The sequence below is a fragment of the Nymphalis io genome, chromosome 23 (assembly GCF_905147045.1).
Source record: "Nymphalis io chromosome 23, ilAglIoxx1.1, whole genome shotgun sequence".
NCBI lineage: Eukaryota > Metazoa > Arthropoda > Insecta > Lepidoptera > Nymphalidae > Nymphalis > Nymphalis io.
Window position 1 is genome coordinate 5,552,234 of NC_065910.1, and position 14,733 is coordinate 5,566,966.

The following is a 14,733-nucleotide window of genomic DNA, read 5'->3' on the forward strand; positions in this document are numbered from 1 at the left end:
TAAATACTAGAAATAAAAATAATCTTGTAACCCCAAAGGATGTTTTTTTTTTTTAAATATAACGTATTTTACGTTGATATTATTCGTTTATATGACTTTCTAACGAGGCTAACTAAATTAAAAACTAATAATTTTATATAATATTCATGCATTTGTTTTATAAAGCTGGCGAGTTTTTAGGTGTTTACGATTGAATATGATAATCTCAACTCTATCACTTCGGTTTGGATAGCCCGTTTATTGAGGAAGACAATAGGCTATAACTATATAACGTTATGCTACGTAACCTTAGGAGAGGAGCAATAACCATAAACGTCAGCCAATCTGGCTAACTGTACTGGTAGTTACTCATGAACTCATGAAATGCATGAAACAAGTCTCTGAATTAAACCGCGGGTTATTTATTAAGTGTCAATAGCGGAATGGTTTACGGGCCACTATCAATTTAATTTATACGTTTTTAGAGATATTAGCTTAACGTTTAAAAAGGTTGCCTAGTAAAAAGTATTTACTTTAATTTATATAAATGTGATAAATAAACAGTCGCTATCATTAAATAAAATATAACATCGTTTATCCTCAAGACATTCAAGGCGAAAGCAACGTTTACGAATACATACTCACGTACACAACTCACTATAAATATTTTTTGACTGCCTCGTTGGTTTTGTGGCTAGATATAAGGCTACAGATCCCCCCGGGATCCTTTTTCCTGGATTCAAATACCATCGATCGATCGAGCCAATAAAAAGTTACTGGACTTTTCTGTCGAAGATTCTCAGTAGCAGCCCGGAGTCTACAAGTTGGAAGTGTGTACACTCCCATGTTTTGGAAAGCACGTAAAGCCGTTGATCCTGCGCTTGAATTCTTTCCACTCGTGTCAGATTGCCGTCCCATCGTATTATAAGAGTAAGGGGACAGAGAGTGCACCTCTGTCTGCGCAAGCACTTGTGTACTATAATATGCCCGCGCAGTTGAGATATTCACTGCCGCAGCTGAAATCGGTCAGGAGACTTAAATAAGACTTAGCTTAAAAGCTACTGATCTGTGTAGTAATTTCTATAACATTATAAGTCTGTAATTACCATTACAAGAACGAGCTCATTAGGTTCCTTTTAAAGTTACGAAAAGGGTCTACGGTTAACGACATCTTTAACCTTCCATCCATTAAGATATACAGCGTCTCCAGCGCTTTCGAGTGCTATCATCTGCTATTAGTTTATAGCTAGCTATATGAAACAGTATAATTTCGCTAGTAGTAAAGCGTCGGGCTGGTTGTATTGTGCTGATATAGGTTAATTTATTTTACTTTACGTTGATAAGAGAATGATTATTGTTATTGCAATTCAGTAGGATCATGTCGTAAGCGCGGCTCGATGTAGTCGTTTGAATAAAAATTCAAATATCTATTTGTTATCTTAATGGTAGGAGTAAAAATGCTTATCATTTTTATATCATTATGTTATTGATTAGTTTTGTGTTATTAAATAATGTGTCTAAATAAATTGTGGTAGATTAAAAATATAAAGTTTGAAATAACACGCACAAAGTGCTCGGTAGTGAAACGTCTAAGTTCTTGAAAAGTTAAATCGTCACTGTTTTTATGAATAATCTACTATCTATGTATAATGTTTATATTTCTTCTATTTCTTTATATTTCTTCTATTTTATTCTATTTCTTTTTAAATCAAAGTTTACGGTAACTCTTATTGCTCGGATAACGGACATACTAATTTTTGTTAGTTACATTTCTTATTCCTATCAAAAAAAGTGACACCATGAGGCCTTGAAAGTCTTAACTTCCTCCTTTTTATTGAGAAGAAAGTTTGTAGCATATTTCACCATGCTGCTCAAATGGGTAGCGGTAGATTCACAAGTGAATATTGATCAGATTTTCATAGCAACCAAAAGAAGTTTCCTTGTGATATTTCCACCGCTGAACATTAGTCACATGAAAATTCTGGTGCTAGACCGAGTTTGAACCGTTAATCTAAGATTATTTATCAATATATACAGCGCAGCAATAGGAAACGTAAGAACAAGCACAAGATTCAAATATATATTTATATTTAAATAATATATATATAATCCTAATATACATATATATAATATATGTATATTAGAATTTTGTGCTCAATCTACATTTGGTTATACTTTCAGGCAAAATTTATTTTATTTTTAACAGTAAAATAACAACGCCACTTTGAATGAATAGATCAAGTCTCTAGTGGCAAAAAATAGTTAAGCGATTTTGTCTATTGAGAATTCAGACTAAAATAAAGTACTTTGGGAATTTTCGGACGTAACCTAAGTTCACTTTTTGCTCTTTTAAAAGTCAAAGATAAATAGAATGGAACGTAAATGCTCGGAATTGAATGCCATGTTAAAAATTCAGAAATGTTGTATATATTTTTTCAAGCATATCTTTACTCATAATGAATATTAGTTTTCAATGCCATTATGTGCTAAATAAATTATAGTTTTTATACATATAATATTATGTTGATTTTGTAAAGTCACAAATTACATTAAACCTTTACTACTATACTACTACTACTATTTAGAAGTAAAATACTACCAAGTACCTACCTAGTAGTACCTACTACCAAGTAAAAGGATGATTCAAAAGTTCACCTAACAGCCTATTTGAATAAAGTATGTTTTGAGTTTGATTGATATTCGAATGATTAGAATATGTTATTATATTTGAGTCGGTCGGCGTCAACAAGATATAAACATATCATAATTATATAAACATAGAATATATTAGATAAATTGAATCAGTTTCGTAAAAAATATCTATTTTTTTTTCTCAATAATCAATAAAAATGTATACATTTTTGTTTTTAACTTTTTTTCTTCATAAATGTACCTCTTACTTTTGTTTGCTTTTAATCGTATTCAAAATTTGTAAATGTTCTCACATATTAAAATTTTAATCATTTTATACCAATCATGTGATAATTTTTATAATAATTTAATTTTAATATCTTTACTATTCGTTATAAATATTATAATTTTTAAAATTATTATTTTTGTCAACTCGCAATGTTGATGTATTTTGCAACTCCTATAATTTAGGAGACACTTGATTTGTATACCGTCATATTTAAAGACTCAATTATATTTATTAGTGTACTTCTTGTTGGTATTGATATTGCTATAAATAAATAAATATATATCAAATTTTGTTTGTTAATTTAGCATGAATCTTTATATTAAGAATGTAATATTATATAATAGCTTCGACAAAAAGTGACAAATGAAAAAAATGGGTAAAACGTAAAAGCAAAAACAATTTTTCTTAATTAGAATTTAAGACTTGTTATACAACAGTAAAAAGGAATTTTGTTTACTATCTTAATTAGTATATTCACACTATTCAGAAAAAAAATACGAAGATGCACAGTGGTGGCATCAACCACACCTTTTTTTCTTGACAATCAAAAAGTTTCATCTAAAATATTTACTGGTGTTACTAAACAGTTTTTTCAAATCATAATGCTCCCGAAAATATTTAAAGACGAATTAGCTGTATAAAAAACGTAAAGGAAAATCATAAAAGACGCCAGAGTGGAAAAAATGTGTTAAAGCGATACTAACACTTTGAGTATACACACACAAACATAAGTTATGGCAACGCTCGCCGGTCCCTAGTTTCTCTTTATAACTTCCATTTTTTTCTCGTGTTCCTTTTACAATTATAGCTAAACCCGAACGAACATGTTTGCTTAAAAAATTAGGCTAAGAATTTTTGTATAATTCATTTCGGTTTACTAAATATTTTACGCAAACTTTTGGTATATATTAGTTTACTGGTGGTAGAGCTTTGTGCAAGCTCGTCTGGGTAGGTACCACCCACTCATCAGATATTCTACCGCAAAACAGCAGTACTTGGTATTGTTGTGTTCCGGTTTGAAGGGTGAGTGAGCCAGTGTAATTACAGGCACAAGGGATATAACATCTTAGTTCCCAAGGTTGGTGGCGCATTGGTGATGTAAGCGATGGTTGATATTTCTTACAATGCCAATGTCTAATGGCGTTTGGTGACCACTTACCATCAGGTGGCCCATGTGCTTGCCCGCCTTCCTATTCTATAAAAATATATATATATAAAGTTTGTTTATCAAAATTATGTGACTAATATAAGTTCAACGTGCTTGCTAAATAAGGACAGATGAATTCATTATATCGTTTTTTTATTCTTAATAATGTTACAATCACTTATAGATTAAAAAAATGTCGACTGTATTTGTCGACATGATCGATTTGTCTGTCTGTGCGTCACATTATTATTGTATCTCCTCATAGTGATACCCTTTAAGATTGGTTTGGATAAGGTGTAAGGTCAATTTATGGATAATGATGTTATCACTTCTGTCTTGTGTAATAGATGATAACATATTAATAATTAAACTTAATCTAGAAGTATGTCATTTTATATATGAGTTTCCTACATAACATAGACAAATGTTTTCATATAAGTTTATCATTTTATAGATAAAAATATGGGAATTGGTGTTAGAGGCTTATGTATTTCAAAAACACAGTTGTCATAGTTTTTGTAACCTATCAAGCATTCCCATACAATATCCTTTTTTATATTATATATAGAATAATTTTACTTTAATGCATGTCTATTGATACACATTTTTTGTCACGTTTATTTAAAAATATTAAATTGGAGTGAGCAAAACTATTTGTATAATTGCATGATGCGTTAGCCTATAATTGTGATGGTATTAGTAAATGTCTTTATATAATATCATTATATATAAAAATTGTACACGTGTTGGCATATAGCATATATAAATAATAAAATAAAAATAATTCAATATTCGCAATATTTAAAATTTACTATTTTATTAGGATTAATAATCATTTTGTGTTGTTTTAGTTATATCTTCTCAATAAATTATTATTATAACAATATTATAGTACCATCAATACATTACATACTTACAAACTTTATATACAACGTAATTTAACGTATATTGTCTTTATCAAAAACTATAATATCTTACTTAAATGAACTTTTAAGATACATTCAATTATATTCACTCACGAGCTTATTGTGGATATACATACATATATCCATTTTTATCACGACGAATATGATTGACAATCATAGTGTAATATAAATAGAATATTTATGACAAAAAAGATCATTAATTAATTTTTCTTAACCTTAAAGCGTTTGTAATAGTGAACTTTCGACACAATAAAATAAATCGCTAATACTGTGACTGACAAAAGTATCATGAAAGCACTTAATAAAAACAATACAATTTCTATTTCATAATACTCAGTCCAGTGTATGCTCGCAGAAGGTGTGCGCCGATAATCTAAGTCACCATGCCGAAGCACGTGTTCCGTCCACCACACCGCGCGCTCCAGCGATGATTGCGGTTGATCATTCATAAAGCTGTGTAGCTTAACAACATTTTGACGATAACTGAAATCATAAATTAGAAAATGAATAGCTGTGAGATTATGAGGAAGCATTAATATTTTATTTAATGTTACTTGCGTAATATTTTCTATTATCCAAAACTTTTCAGGAAGGTTATCCCATAATATTTTGAAACAATATATAAGCTAACTTTATGCTAAATCTTGCTCATGATTCGAGCAGACTGAGCCTGATATATTATGTAGCCATCTATATTTGTCAGCCAGATTTATATTTGTGTTTTTCATCTTTAGGTATAATATATTTAGTTATAATATATTAATATATTTAAATATTATTTAAGTTTCAGTTGTTTTTGTATATTTTATTATAATCATTCATCATCATCATTTAATATAAGCGTATGTTTATGACAAGCTTAATTTTCTTTAGCATTTTCGTACTTAGCCCAGTTTCTTAATATTGAAGTAAAAGTTAAGATCTTACTGTTAACTGGCATAATACGTATACATTATTTCTTCGCCCATCACAAAGTTTATGTTGTTGAGAAAATAATGATTTACGAAAAAAAACACAAGTATTTACCTTTCACTGTTGATTATAGTTTTAATAGCTTCCATTAGGTGTTTTTCCGTCAATGTATCTATTGAAAGTCCTTTACCAATATTAAATTTAATGTATTGCTCAACATTAAACCATTGGTCACCAAGCATTGGTATGCCAATAAGAGGCACACCAGCAGTTATAGCTTCATCCGTAGACTGTAAGCCCCCTTGCGTTATAAATAACTTGACTTTCGGATGCCCTAATTGAAAACCAATGCAATCATTTTATAAGTGGTTACAGCTCGAATGCTTCATGTTATAAGTTTTTACTTACTTAACAAATCAGACTGTGGCAGCCATTTAGAAATCTTAACATTCTTTGGACGTCCTGGAAGCTCATCGTTGTCCCATTTCCACAAAACATCGTAACTCAGTTGAGAAAATACATCGGTAAATATCTTCAGCTTTTCCGGTGGAAACATAGACGGCTTAACATTTGTACCAAAACTCACATATATAACTCCATTTTTTGAGGAATCTAAATATGATTTCCAGTCCTAGAAATACGTTATTATAACTAGAATTCGTATTTGAAGAAGTATATTTGAGCTAACATGTGTTAATGTTTATTTAACCCTATTTCTAAATTATTGAAAAATGATGTGGTACCTGTGGTAAGTCCTGTTGAGGTTTTAGATGCAAACCTCCTAAGTATAGTACATTAGGAGGAACAGGCCGATTAAAGTCCCAAACAGGATGTATATTTAAGAACAGCATCCGAACGTTTTGCCTTAAATCATTTAAATCTGGTATGTTTAAACCAAGAACCGATTTTAGCCTTTCATTCTCAATTTGTAAATGTTGCATTAAAATCAGCTCTGTTGAATAATGATAATATAATTCTGTAAACTTATCCCAAAATGTCAAATTATAAATTCTTCTATGCATTGCATTTGGATATATAAGAGGATGTGTGGCTGCTCCGACCATTTCAAAAGCTGAATTAATTCCACTTAAGGAGCTGAATTCGATCACAGGTGCATTGAATAAATATGAAAAAATAAGAGCTGGTCTTATAAAAGATTCGGCGAATACTAAGTCAAATTGAGTGTTACTGTCAAGAAGATGTTGAACTTCAGCAGATTTTAATTGTTTCACAAACACATCTAAAGTGAAATCACAGACCATTCGAAAAAAAATTAGTGGATCTTTTTCGTTTCCATTTTTCGCGATAAAATCCTTGACGAGTTTATAGGAAATATCGTGCACATCGATTTCGGTTAGGTTTTGAAGGGCTTGATGTTTTGGAAAAGCTGGATCTGTTGTTATAACTGTGACTTTATGTCCACGTTTAGCTAATTCTAACATCAATGGACGAAATACAACTTGATGACTTATAGAAGGCGATGGAAAAACTCCTAATATTTTTGCAGTTTCAGCTCCGATGCACATACACAAGCAACTTATGATCACTTTAAATATTTTCGACATTTTTATTTAAATATTGACAAAGTATTAAAATGTAGATGTTTGTGACGTTCCTTATAAAATGATATCTGCTACTTAAGTTTTGCGATAACATTTAATCAGAAACATTTAATTAGAATATAAAAATTTAAAACGGAACTGTGTCTGTACGTAATAATGTAATTTAGCACATTCACTCTTTTTGGTTTTACTTCAACATGACTTAAGCTTATAATTTTTTCATTGATAATTTCTTATATCATTGCTCTTTCTGGTTCTTTTGATTGACCATTAAAGCGCATGACTTTATTCGGTAATCTTTTTTTTATATAATGAGCAAATTATGGTAAACTAGCTATGGTAAGCTATATAATAATGGAGTGCAACTTCATGTTTATTATTAGTATATTTTATATCATATATTAAAGATTATGTATACTATATACACACAATGGGCAACATGAAATAAAGTGTATATAATCTCTAAGATTATTTATAAAACATTACTCCTTATGAATTGAATTGAATTTACTATGGCGCCTAGTTCCAAATCCTTGTTCCGTGGGAAGTATACTATAATATACATGTTAGTACAAGTATAATCAACTGTCAAAATTTATTTACGCCGACTTGAACTTGAACATTGGATTATTGAAGAACTTACAGATAGGACTATTAATTACAATAAAAATTTCATGCGCCTGTGTCATGTGATTTAGACGGTTATACCGCGGACGGTATCAACGTTATCTCTTGACTAATTATGCGACAATAACATAAGTAAACATTACAGTACACGCTTAACCGTACGATGTACTGCTTGCTATAACTGTGCTTATATAATAATCTTTCATTTATTTTTTAATGATGTATACGAAAAAATGAAAAACGTTTTATTTTAATGAATAAAATGAAAATTAATAACACAGAGCATAACATATAATAAAGCATTAGAAGTACTACATAAATGCCAAATGGTTTTCGACTCCTCAAGGCTCTTATAGAAATACTATTTAAAGCGTATATCTTACCTTTTTAATAAGTAAGTGTTGGGAAACAATCTCAACATATCGGGGATCCCTAAAGGGTCAAACTTGAGAGCACTCTCTTTTGCAGTTTTATTAATGATCTAGCATATTACTTTTCTATCTCAAAAGCTGTATGTTTGCCAGTGGTAAAATTATAACGATAATGGTGTTTCTCTTCTTTAAGAAGATAAGCTGATTCATTGGTGCAGATTAAATCAAATATTTTTGAAACTATCAATATTTTGAGTCTATTTAGATTTTATCAAAAACATTTGATTTATTACATTTAACAAGAAAAAATCGTCATCACTTTACCTAGAATAAACATATACCCAATATTAGTCTAATTTAACAGCTACATTTGGTTTAATGTAATGTAAATACTGGTGTTGGCTTTATAAAAAAGAAACAAAAAATCATTTCTTTTCACAATTTTTTTTTAATTTCACAATTCAGATATAACCTGTCGTGTACTGTTATAATATTTATCTTTATATATGAAATAAATAAATCATGGTGTCTATTATGAAAACTAATAGTTTATTTATTAATTTGTCTTAACCTTAAAGCGTATGTAATACTGAACATTAGAAACAATTTTATATAACGCTAGTGTTAGAAGCAACAAAAACACTATCAAAGCGCTTAACAGCAACAACACTTTTTTTAGTTCATAATACTCAGTCCAATGTATGTTCGCAGCAGGTGTGCGCCGATACTCTACGTCACCATGCCGAAGCACATGTTCTGTCCACCACACCGCGCGATCCAGCGATGATTGCGGTTGATCATTCATAAACCTGTGTAGCTTAACAACATTTTGACGATAACTGCAATCATACATTATAAACATATAAAAGTTAAGGCCTTATAGTTGACAGCCTCAGAAAAATAGTTTCTTCGTCCATAACAAAGCTAAAGTATATTCAACTTACAAGATAAGACACATATCTTTTATTGTAGTTTGTATCTATACTACAAATACATGCTAAAAACTGTTCATGGATATCAATCAGTAGTATATTTATGGCACTTATGATATAAGTTTACGGTTGCGTACAAAAAACAAACGAACATAGAATTTATGTATATTTAAAATACAGCAAAAGTTGAATATAATTGGAAGTAAAATTAAAAGTATAATATTTACCTTTTATCGTCAATCACAGTTTTAATAGAATCCATTAGCTGTTCTTTTGTCAGTGTTTCAATTAAAAGTCGTTTTCCAATATTAAATTTAACATATTGCTCAACATTAAACCATTGATCTCCAAGCATTGGTATACCAATAACAGGCACACCAGCAGTTATAGCTTCATCTGTGGACTGTAACCCCCCTTGCGTTATAAACAACTTGACTTTCGGATGCCCTAATTGAAAACCAATGCAAATAATTTTATCAATATTCAGAGCTTTCAATGCTTCATGTAATAAACATGATATTTCATTATATCAATGACATGACTTACTTAATAAATCAGACTGTGGGAGCCATTTAGAAACTTTAACATTCTTTGGACGCCCTGGAAGCTCATCGTTGTCCCATTTCCACAAAACATTGTAAGTGAGTTGAGAAAATACGTCAGTAAATATCTCTAACGTTTCTGGTGGAAACGTGGATGGCTTAACATTTGTACCAAAACTGACATATATAACTCCATTTTTCGAGGAATCCAAATATGATTTTAAGTCCTAGAAATACGTTATTAAAAATACAATAATAAAATGCTTATTTAAAGATATTTCATTTAACGATAAGAGAAATTTATTCAACTATATGAGGCTTTAAGCATAGTTAACATTCATTATTTTAAAAATATTATACCTTTGGTAAATTTTGTTGGGGTTTTAGATGCATGGCTCTTAAGTATAGTACATTTGGAGGAACAGGCCGATTAAAGTCCCAAACAGGATGTATATTTAAGAACAGCATCCGAACGTTTTGCCTCAAATCATTTAAATCTGGTATGTTTAAACCAAGAATCGATTTTAACCTTTCATTTTCAATTTGTAAATGTTGCATAAAAATCAGCTCTGTTGAATAATGATAATATAATTCTGTAATCTTATCCAAAAATGTTAAGTTATAAATTTTTCTATGCATTGCATTTGGATATATAAGAGGATGTGTGGCTGCTCCGACCATTTCAAAAGCCGAATTAATTCCACTTAAGGAGCTGAATTCGATCACTGGCGCATTAAATATATATGAAAAAATAAGAGCTGGTCGTATAAAAGATTCGACGAATACTAAGTCGAATTGACTGTTACTATCAAGAAGATTTTGAACTTCAGCAGATTTTAATTGTTTCACAAACACATCTAAAGTGAAATCACAGACTATTCGGAAAAATTTTAGCGGGTCTTCCACGCTTCTAATTTTTGGTAATATTTCCTTGACGAGTTCATAGGAAATGTCGTGCACATCGATTTCGGTTAGGTTTTGAAGGGCTTGATGTTTTGGAAAAGCTGGATCTGTTGTTATAACTGTGATTTCATGTCCACGTTTAGCTAATTCTAACATCAATGGACGAAACACAACTTGATGACTTATAGAAGGCGTTGGAAAAACTCCTAATATTTTTGCAGTTTCAGCTCCGATGCACATACACAAGCAACTTATGATCACTTTAAATATTTTCGACATTTTTATTTAAATATTGACAAAGTATTAAAATGTAGATGTTTGTGACGTTCCTTATAAAATGATATCTGCTACTTAAGTTTTGCGATAACATTTAATCAGAAACATTTAATTGTGTCAGCAGTGTCAGCTCCGATCCACATACACAGGCAACTAAAGATCACTTTATATATTTTTGACATATTTAATTTAACATCGAAAAGTAAATGTAATGGATATGTTTGTGACGTTCTTTATAATATGATGACTGCCTGTTTATTTTGTGATAACATTTAATAAAAAAATAGAATCCAACTAGAATATAAAAATCTGTAACGGCAGTTCCGTTTGTTTGTACGTAATGATGAAATATAGCACTCTTTTTGCTTTTACTTAAACATGACTTAAGGTTATGATGTTTTTATTAGATATTTCTTGTAACTTTGCACATTTTTATAGTATGCAAAAATAACAATATAATATAAAAATAATAATATAACACCATAATATAAAAGTAACTATCTATCCCTTATTTAAAAAAAATAGTGTAAGCTTTCGTAAACAACCGCTGGAGATCCTTAATTTAAATATAAGTATATAAATTTTAGCATGTTTGAAAGATCATCAATTGAGAATTGCTCGACTGATTTGGTGATGTTGTGTGTGTAGATAATTGACGGAACAAGGATTGTATATTAAAATTGTTTTGGTTAATCCATGGGAAATGTTGGAAATTCACATAGTATTTTTGTATTAAAAAAATGTGACAATCAGTTCATAACATATGCAAACATTACGTAACAGGGTTACTGTCACTATAAATATAGTTTACTATTTTAAATATTAACATTTTTTATAAGTGTTTCTGTGGGTTGAAACATGTCTTCAAAATACGGTCCATTTGTTTGATAAACAAATCTTATCGTATAATAATAAATGAGCAATTGTTTTATATATATTTTTTGTATCCCGGAAACGGCTATAATATATATAATATATATATATATATATATATATATATATATATATATATATATATATATATATATATATATATATATATATATATATATACATATTATATTAGCTAATCGGCCCGACTTTGGACGGGTAGATATGAAGAAAAATGCATTTAGGATAGGATTTGCGTAAAATCTGTTCTTAGTGAGTGTCTACGTCGAGGAAGGAGTGTGACAAATTTCAAGTCAATTGGGCGAATAATCAAATAAGGGGTAAAATTGAGGATATAAGGTTGTATGGAAGTTTGTCATCTTAGTCTTTTTGTTAGCTGTGTTCCGGGAAATTTTGAAAAAAAAAGAGTCTATGCGCATGATTAACTACATAACAGTATTTTACAATACATTTATATTATACATCTTCTAATATACAAAATCTCGTGTTACGGTGTTTGTGGTCGAACTCCTCCGAAACGGCTTGACCACTTTTTATGAAATTAGTTATATATATTTGGGAGGTATGAGAATAGGTCGTAAAGTATGTTTCATACCGCTAGCTGATAAGGGTGTCCCTATCCAGAATATTTTTTTTATATTTTTAGTCATTTTTTTTTGTTAGTTGCTAATAATTGAATCGATTGAAAGGCAATAAAAAGACGCGGTTGCCTCATTGGAATTATAAAAGGATTAATTTAAATTAATATCTTAGGAGTCACGGCAAAATTAAAATTCTCGCACAAGAATAAAAATTATGGTGATGGTCAACGATGCAACAGCGAAATAAGCAGCGCAAAAATTATGTTCCATTCGTATGTACTATGTTTATCCCATATTCTACCGCCAAACAGCAATTTTTACTATTATTGTGTTTCGGTTTAAAGGGAGCCAGTGTAACTACAGGCACAAGGGACAATTTAGTTCCCAAGGTTGGTGGCGCATTCGCGATGTAAGAAATGGTTAACATTTTTATAGTGCCAATGTTGGGTGGGGGTGACCATTTACCAATATTATAAAGAAAAAAAATAACGGACCACCATTTTCAAAAGTTCTGTCTCATAATGTGGGAAGAATGTACGATGAGCCCCCTCTCTCTCACTCACACACATAATCCGTAGACATAACCTAAAAAAATAAAAATAAATAAACGCATGAAAAAATTCGCAGGGTGATGCTTTATATATATGTATAATGACAATCGATAAGTCCGTGCTTGGCTTAGATTTGGGCACACAATGTTTATCACACGGACGGACATAGGTGGCATGTTCTCGGGTGGGCAAACCATCGAGCTTATTTGTGTTGGCTAAAGACGGACTGACAACTTTAGGATAAAAATATATTACTTTTTTCACTTTACATTTAACTTTTAATCAAACAATGAATATGGCCATTACGTCATTAATGAAATACATTGAATTGAGAAAATGAATGGTTTATGTTTTTTTTGTTTTTATCAGCGGTCATCGTCTACAGCGCTCCTTTCCTTTTTCTGTCACAAACACACACACTTACCATACATTCGTTACTTTTTAATAATGTTCAAAATATTCTGTAGGTATCATTTATATGGCAGAATAACGTTTGCCGGGTCAGCTAGTATTACTATATATTTACAAGTTGTGTGTTTTATTAGTTACAAAAGCACTATTTCTGTTTCTCCTCCTTTTTAAAAAATAGTATAGTATTACCTGGAACAGATCGTTGCACGCGATAAAGCTAGGCTAGGCTATTTTTAAGTGTTTATTATTTTCTATTTATACTGTGTGGGATAATATAAAAATATTTTAATAAATTAAATAACTCTAACAGTAAAATTTCTTACCTAATTTATTTATTCATTATTATAATTATGAAATACGACTTTGTATAAAAACGAGATGAAGAGATTTAGCAGATTAAGTTTTGGACTCAACACATATAATGTATGCTGCATGTCCTTTCTATAATAAAATCGCGATTTTTCACATTTCCATTGTAATAAATTTACTTAGGTATACAAGATGATATTATAGAAGTATTTAAGTTAAACGATTTTCTATTTTAAAAGAAGCGTAACTACCACTTTCATAAAAATTCTTGCTTAAAAACCTAAAAATCCCTACAAGTATAATATTTTTTATTTAGAATAAGGCATATAACCATATTTGCAAATGAAATAAATTGATCATGGTACTTATCAAAGAAATCAATATTTTATTTATTAATTTTTCTTAATCTTACGGACCTAAATTAGATCACTGGAGCATTATACAAAGATGAAAAAATATATTAAACAGATTAAACAAATATTAAATCCAAGTGACTATTACTGAAAAGAAGATTTTGAATTTCAGTAGACTTCAGTTTCACAAATGCATCTAAAATTAAATCACAGATTATGTGACAAAGTTTTAGTGGATCCTTATCGTTTCCATTATTTTAGACATAATCCTTGACATAATTGTGCGATATATCGAGCACATCGATTTCGCTGAGGTTTAGAGGCGCTTGACCTTTCGGAAAAACTAGATCTGTTAACTGTGACTTCGTGTCCACTTGCTAGTTCTAACATCAATGGACGAAACACAAGTTGATGGCTTATAGAAGGCGTTGGAAAAACTGTTAACATTTTTGCAGGTTTACTCCCAACGAACATACACATCAAACTAACGATCACCTTGAACATTATCGCCTTATCGTGTGCAATATTGACAACGAAGTA

At 30.2% G+C, this 14,733-nt stretch overlaps 1 protein-coding gene across 4 annotated transcripts; it reads right to left on the reverse strand.

Moving 5' to 3' along the window:
- Positions 1-3,395: 3,395 nt before the first annotated feature.
- Positions 3,396-14,733, reverse strand: LOC126777523 (UDP-glucosyltransferase 2-like). Of its 4 annotated transcripts, XM_050500568.1 has the most exons (5): positions 14,655-14,733; positions 10,279-11,048; positions 9,923-10,145; positions 9,604-9,823; positions 8,971-9,283 (listed from the first exon to the last, which is right to left on the reverse strand). In XM_050500568.1, exons 1-5 carry the CDS (start codon positions 14,695-14,697, stop codon positions 9,001-9,003), a joined length of 1,539 nt encoding a protein of 512 aa, XP_050356525.1. In that variant the 5' UTR covers positions 14,698-14,733; the 3' UTR covers positions 8,971-9,000. The 4 variants fall into 4 exon arrangements, with proteins under 4 accessions (XP_050356524.1, XP_050356522.1, XP_050356525.1 ...); XM_050500567.1 differs by lacking the exons at positions 8,971-9,283; positions 14,655-14,733 and adding an exon at positions 3,396-5,455 and having other exon boundaries at positions 10,279-11,334; XM_050500565.1 differs by lacking the exons at positions 8,971-9,283; positions 9,604-9,823; positions 9,923-10,145; positions 10,279-11,048; positions 14,655-14,733 and adding exons at positions 3,413-5,455; positions 5,999-6,218; positions 6,293-6,515; positions 6,628-7,512.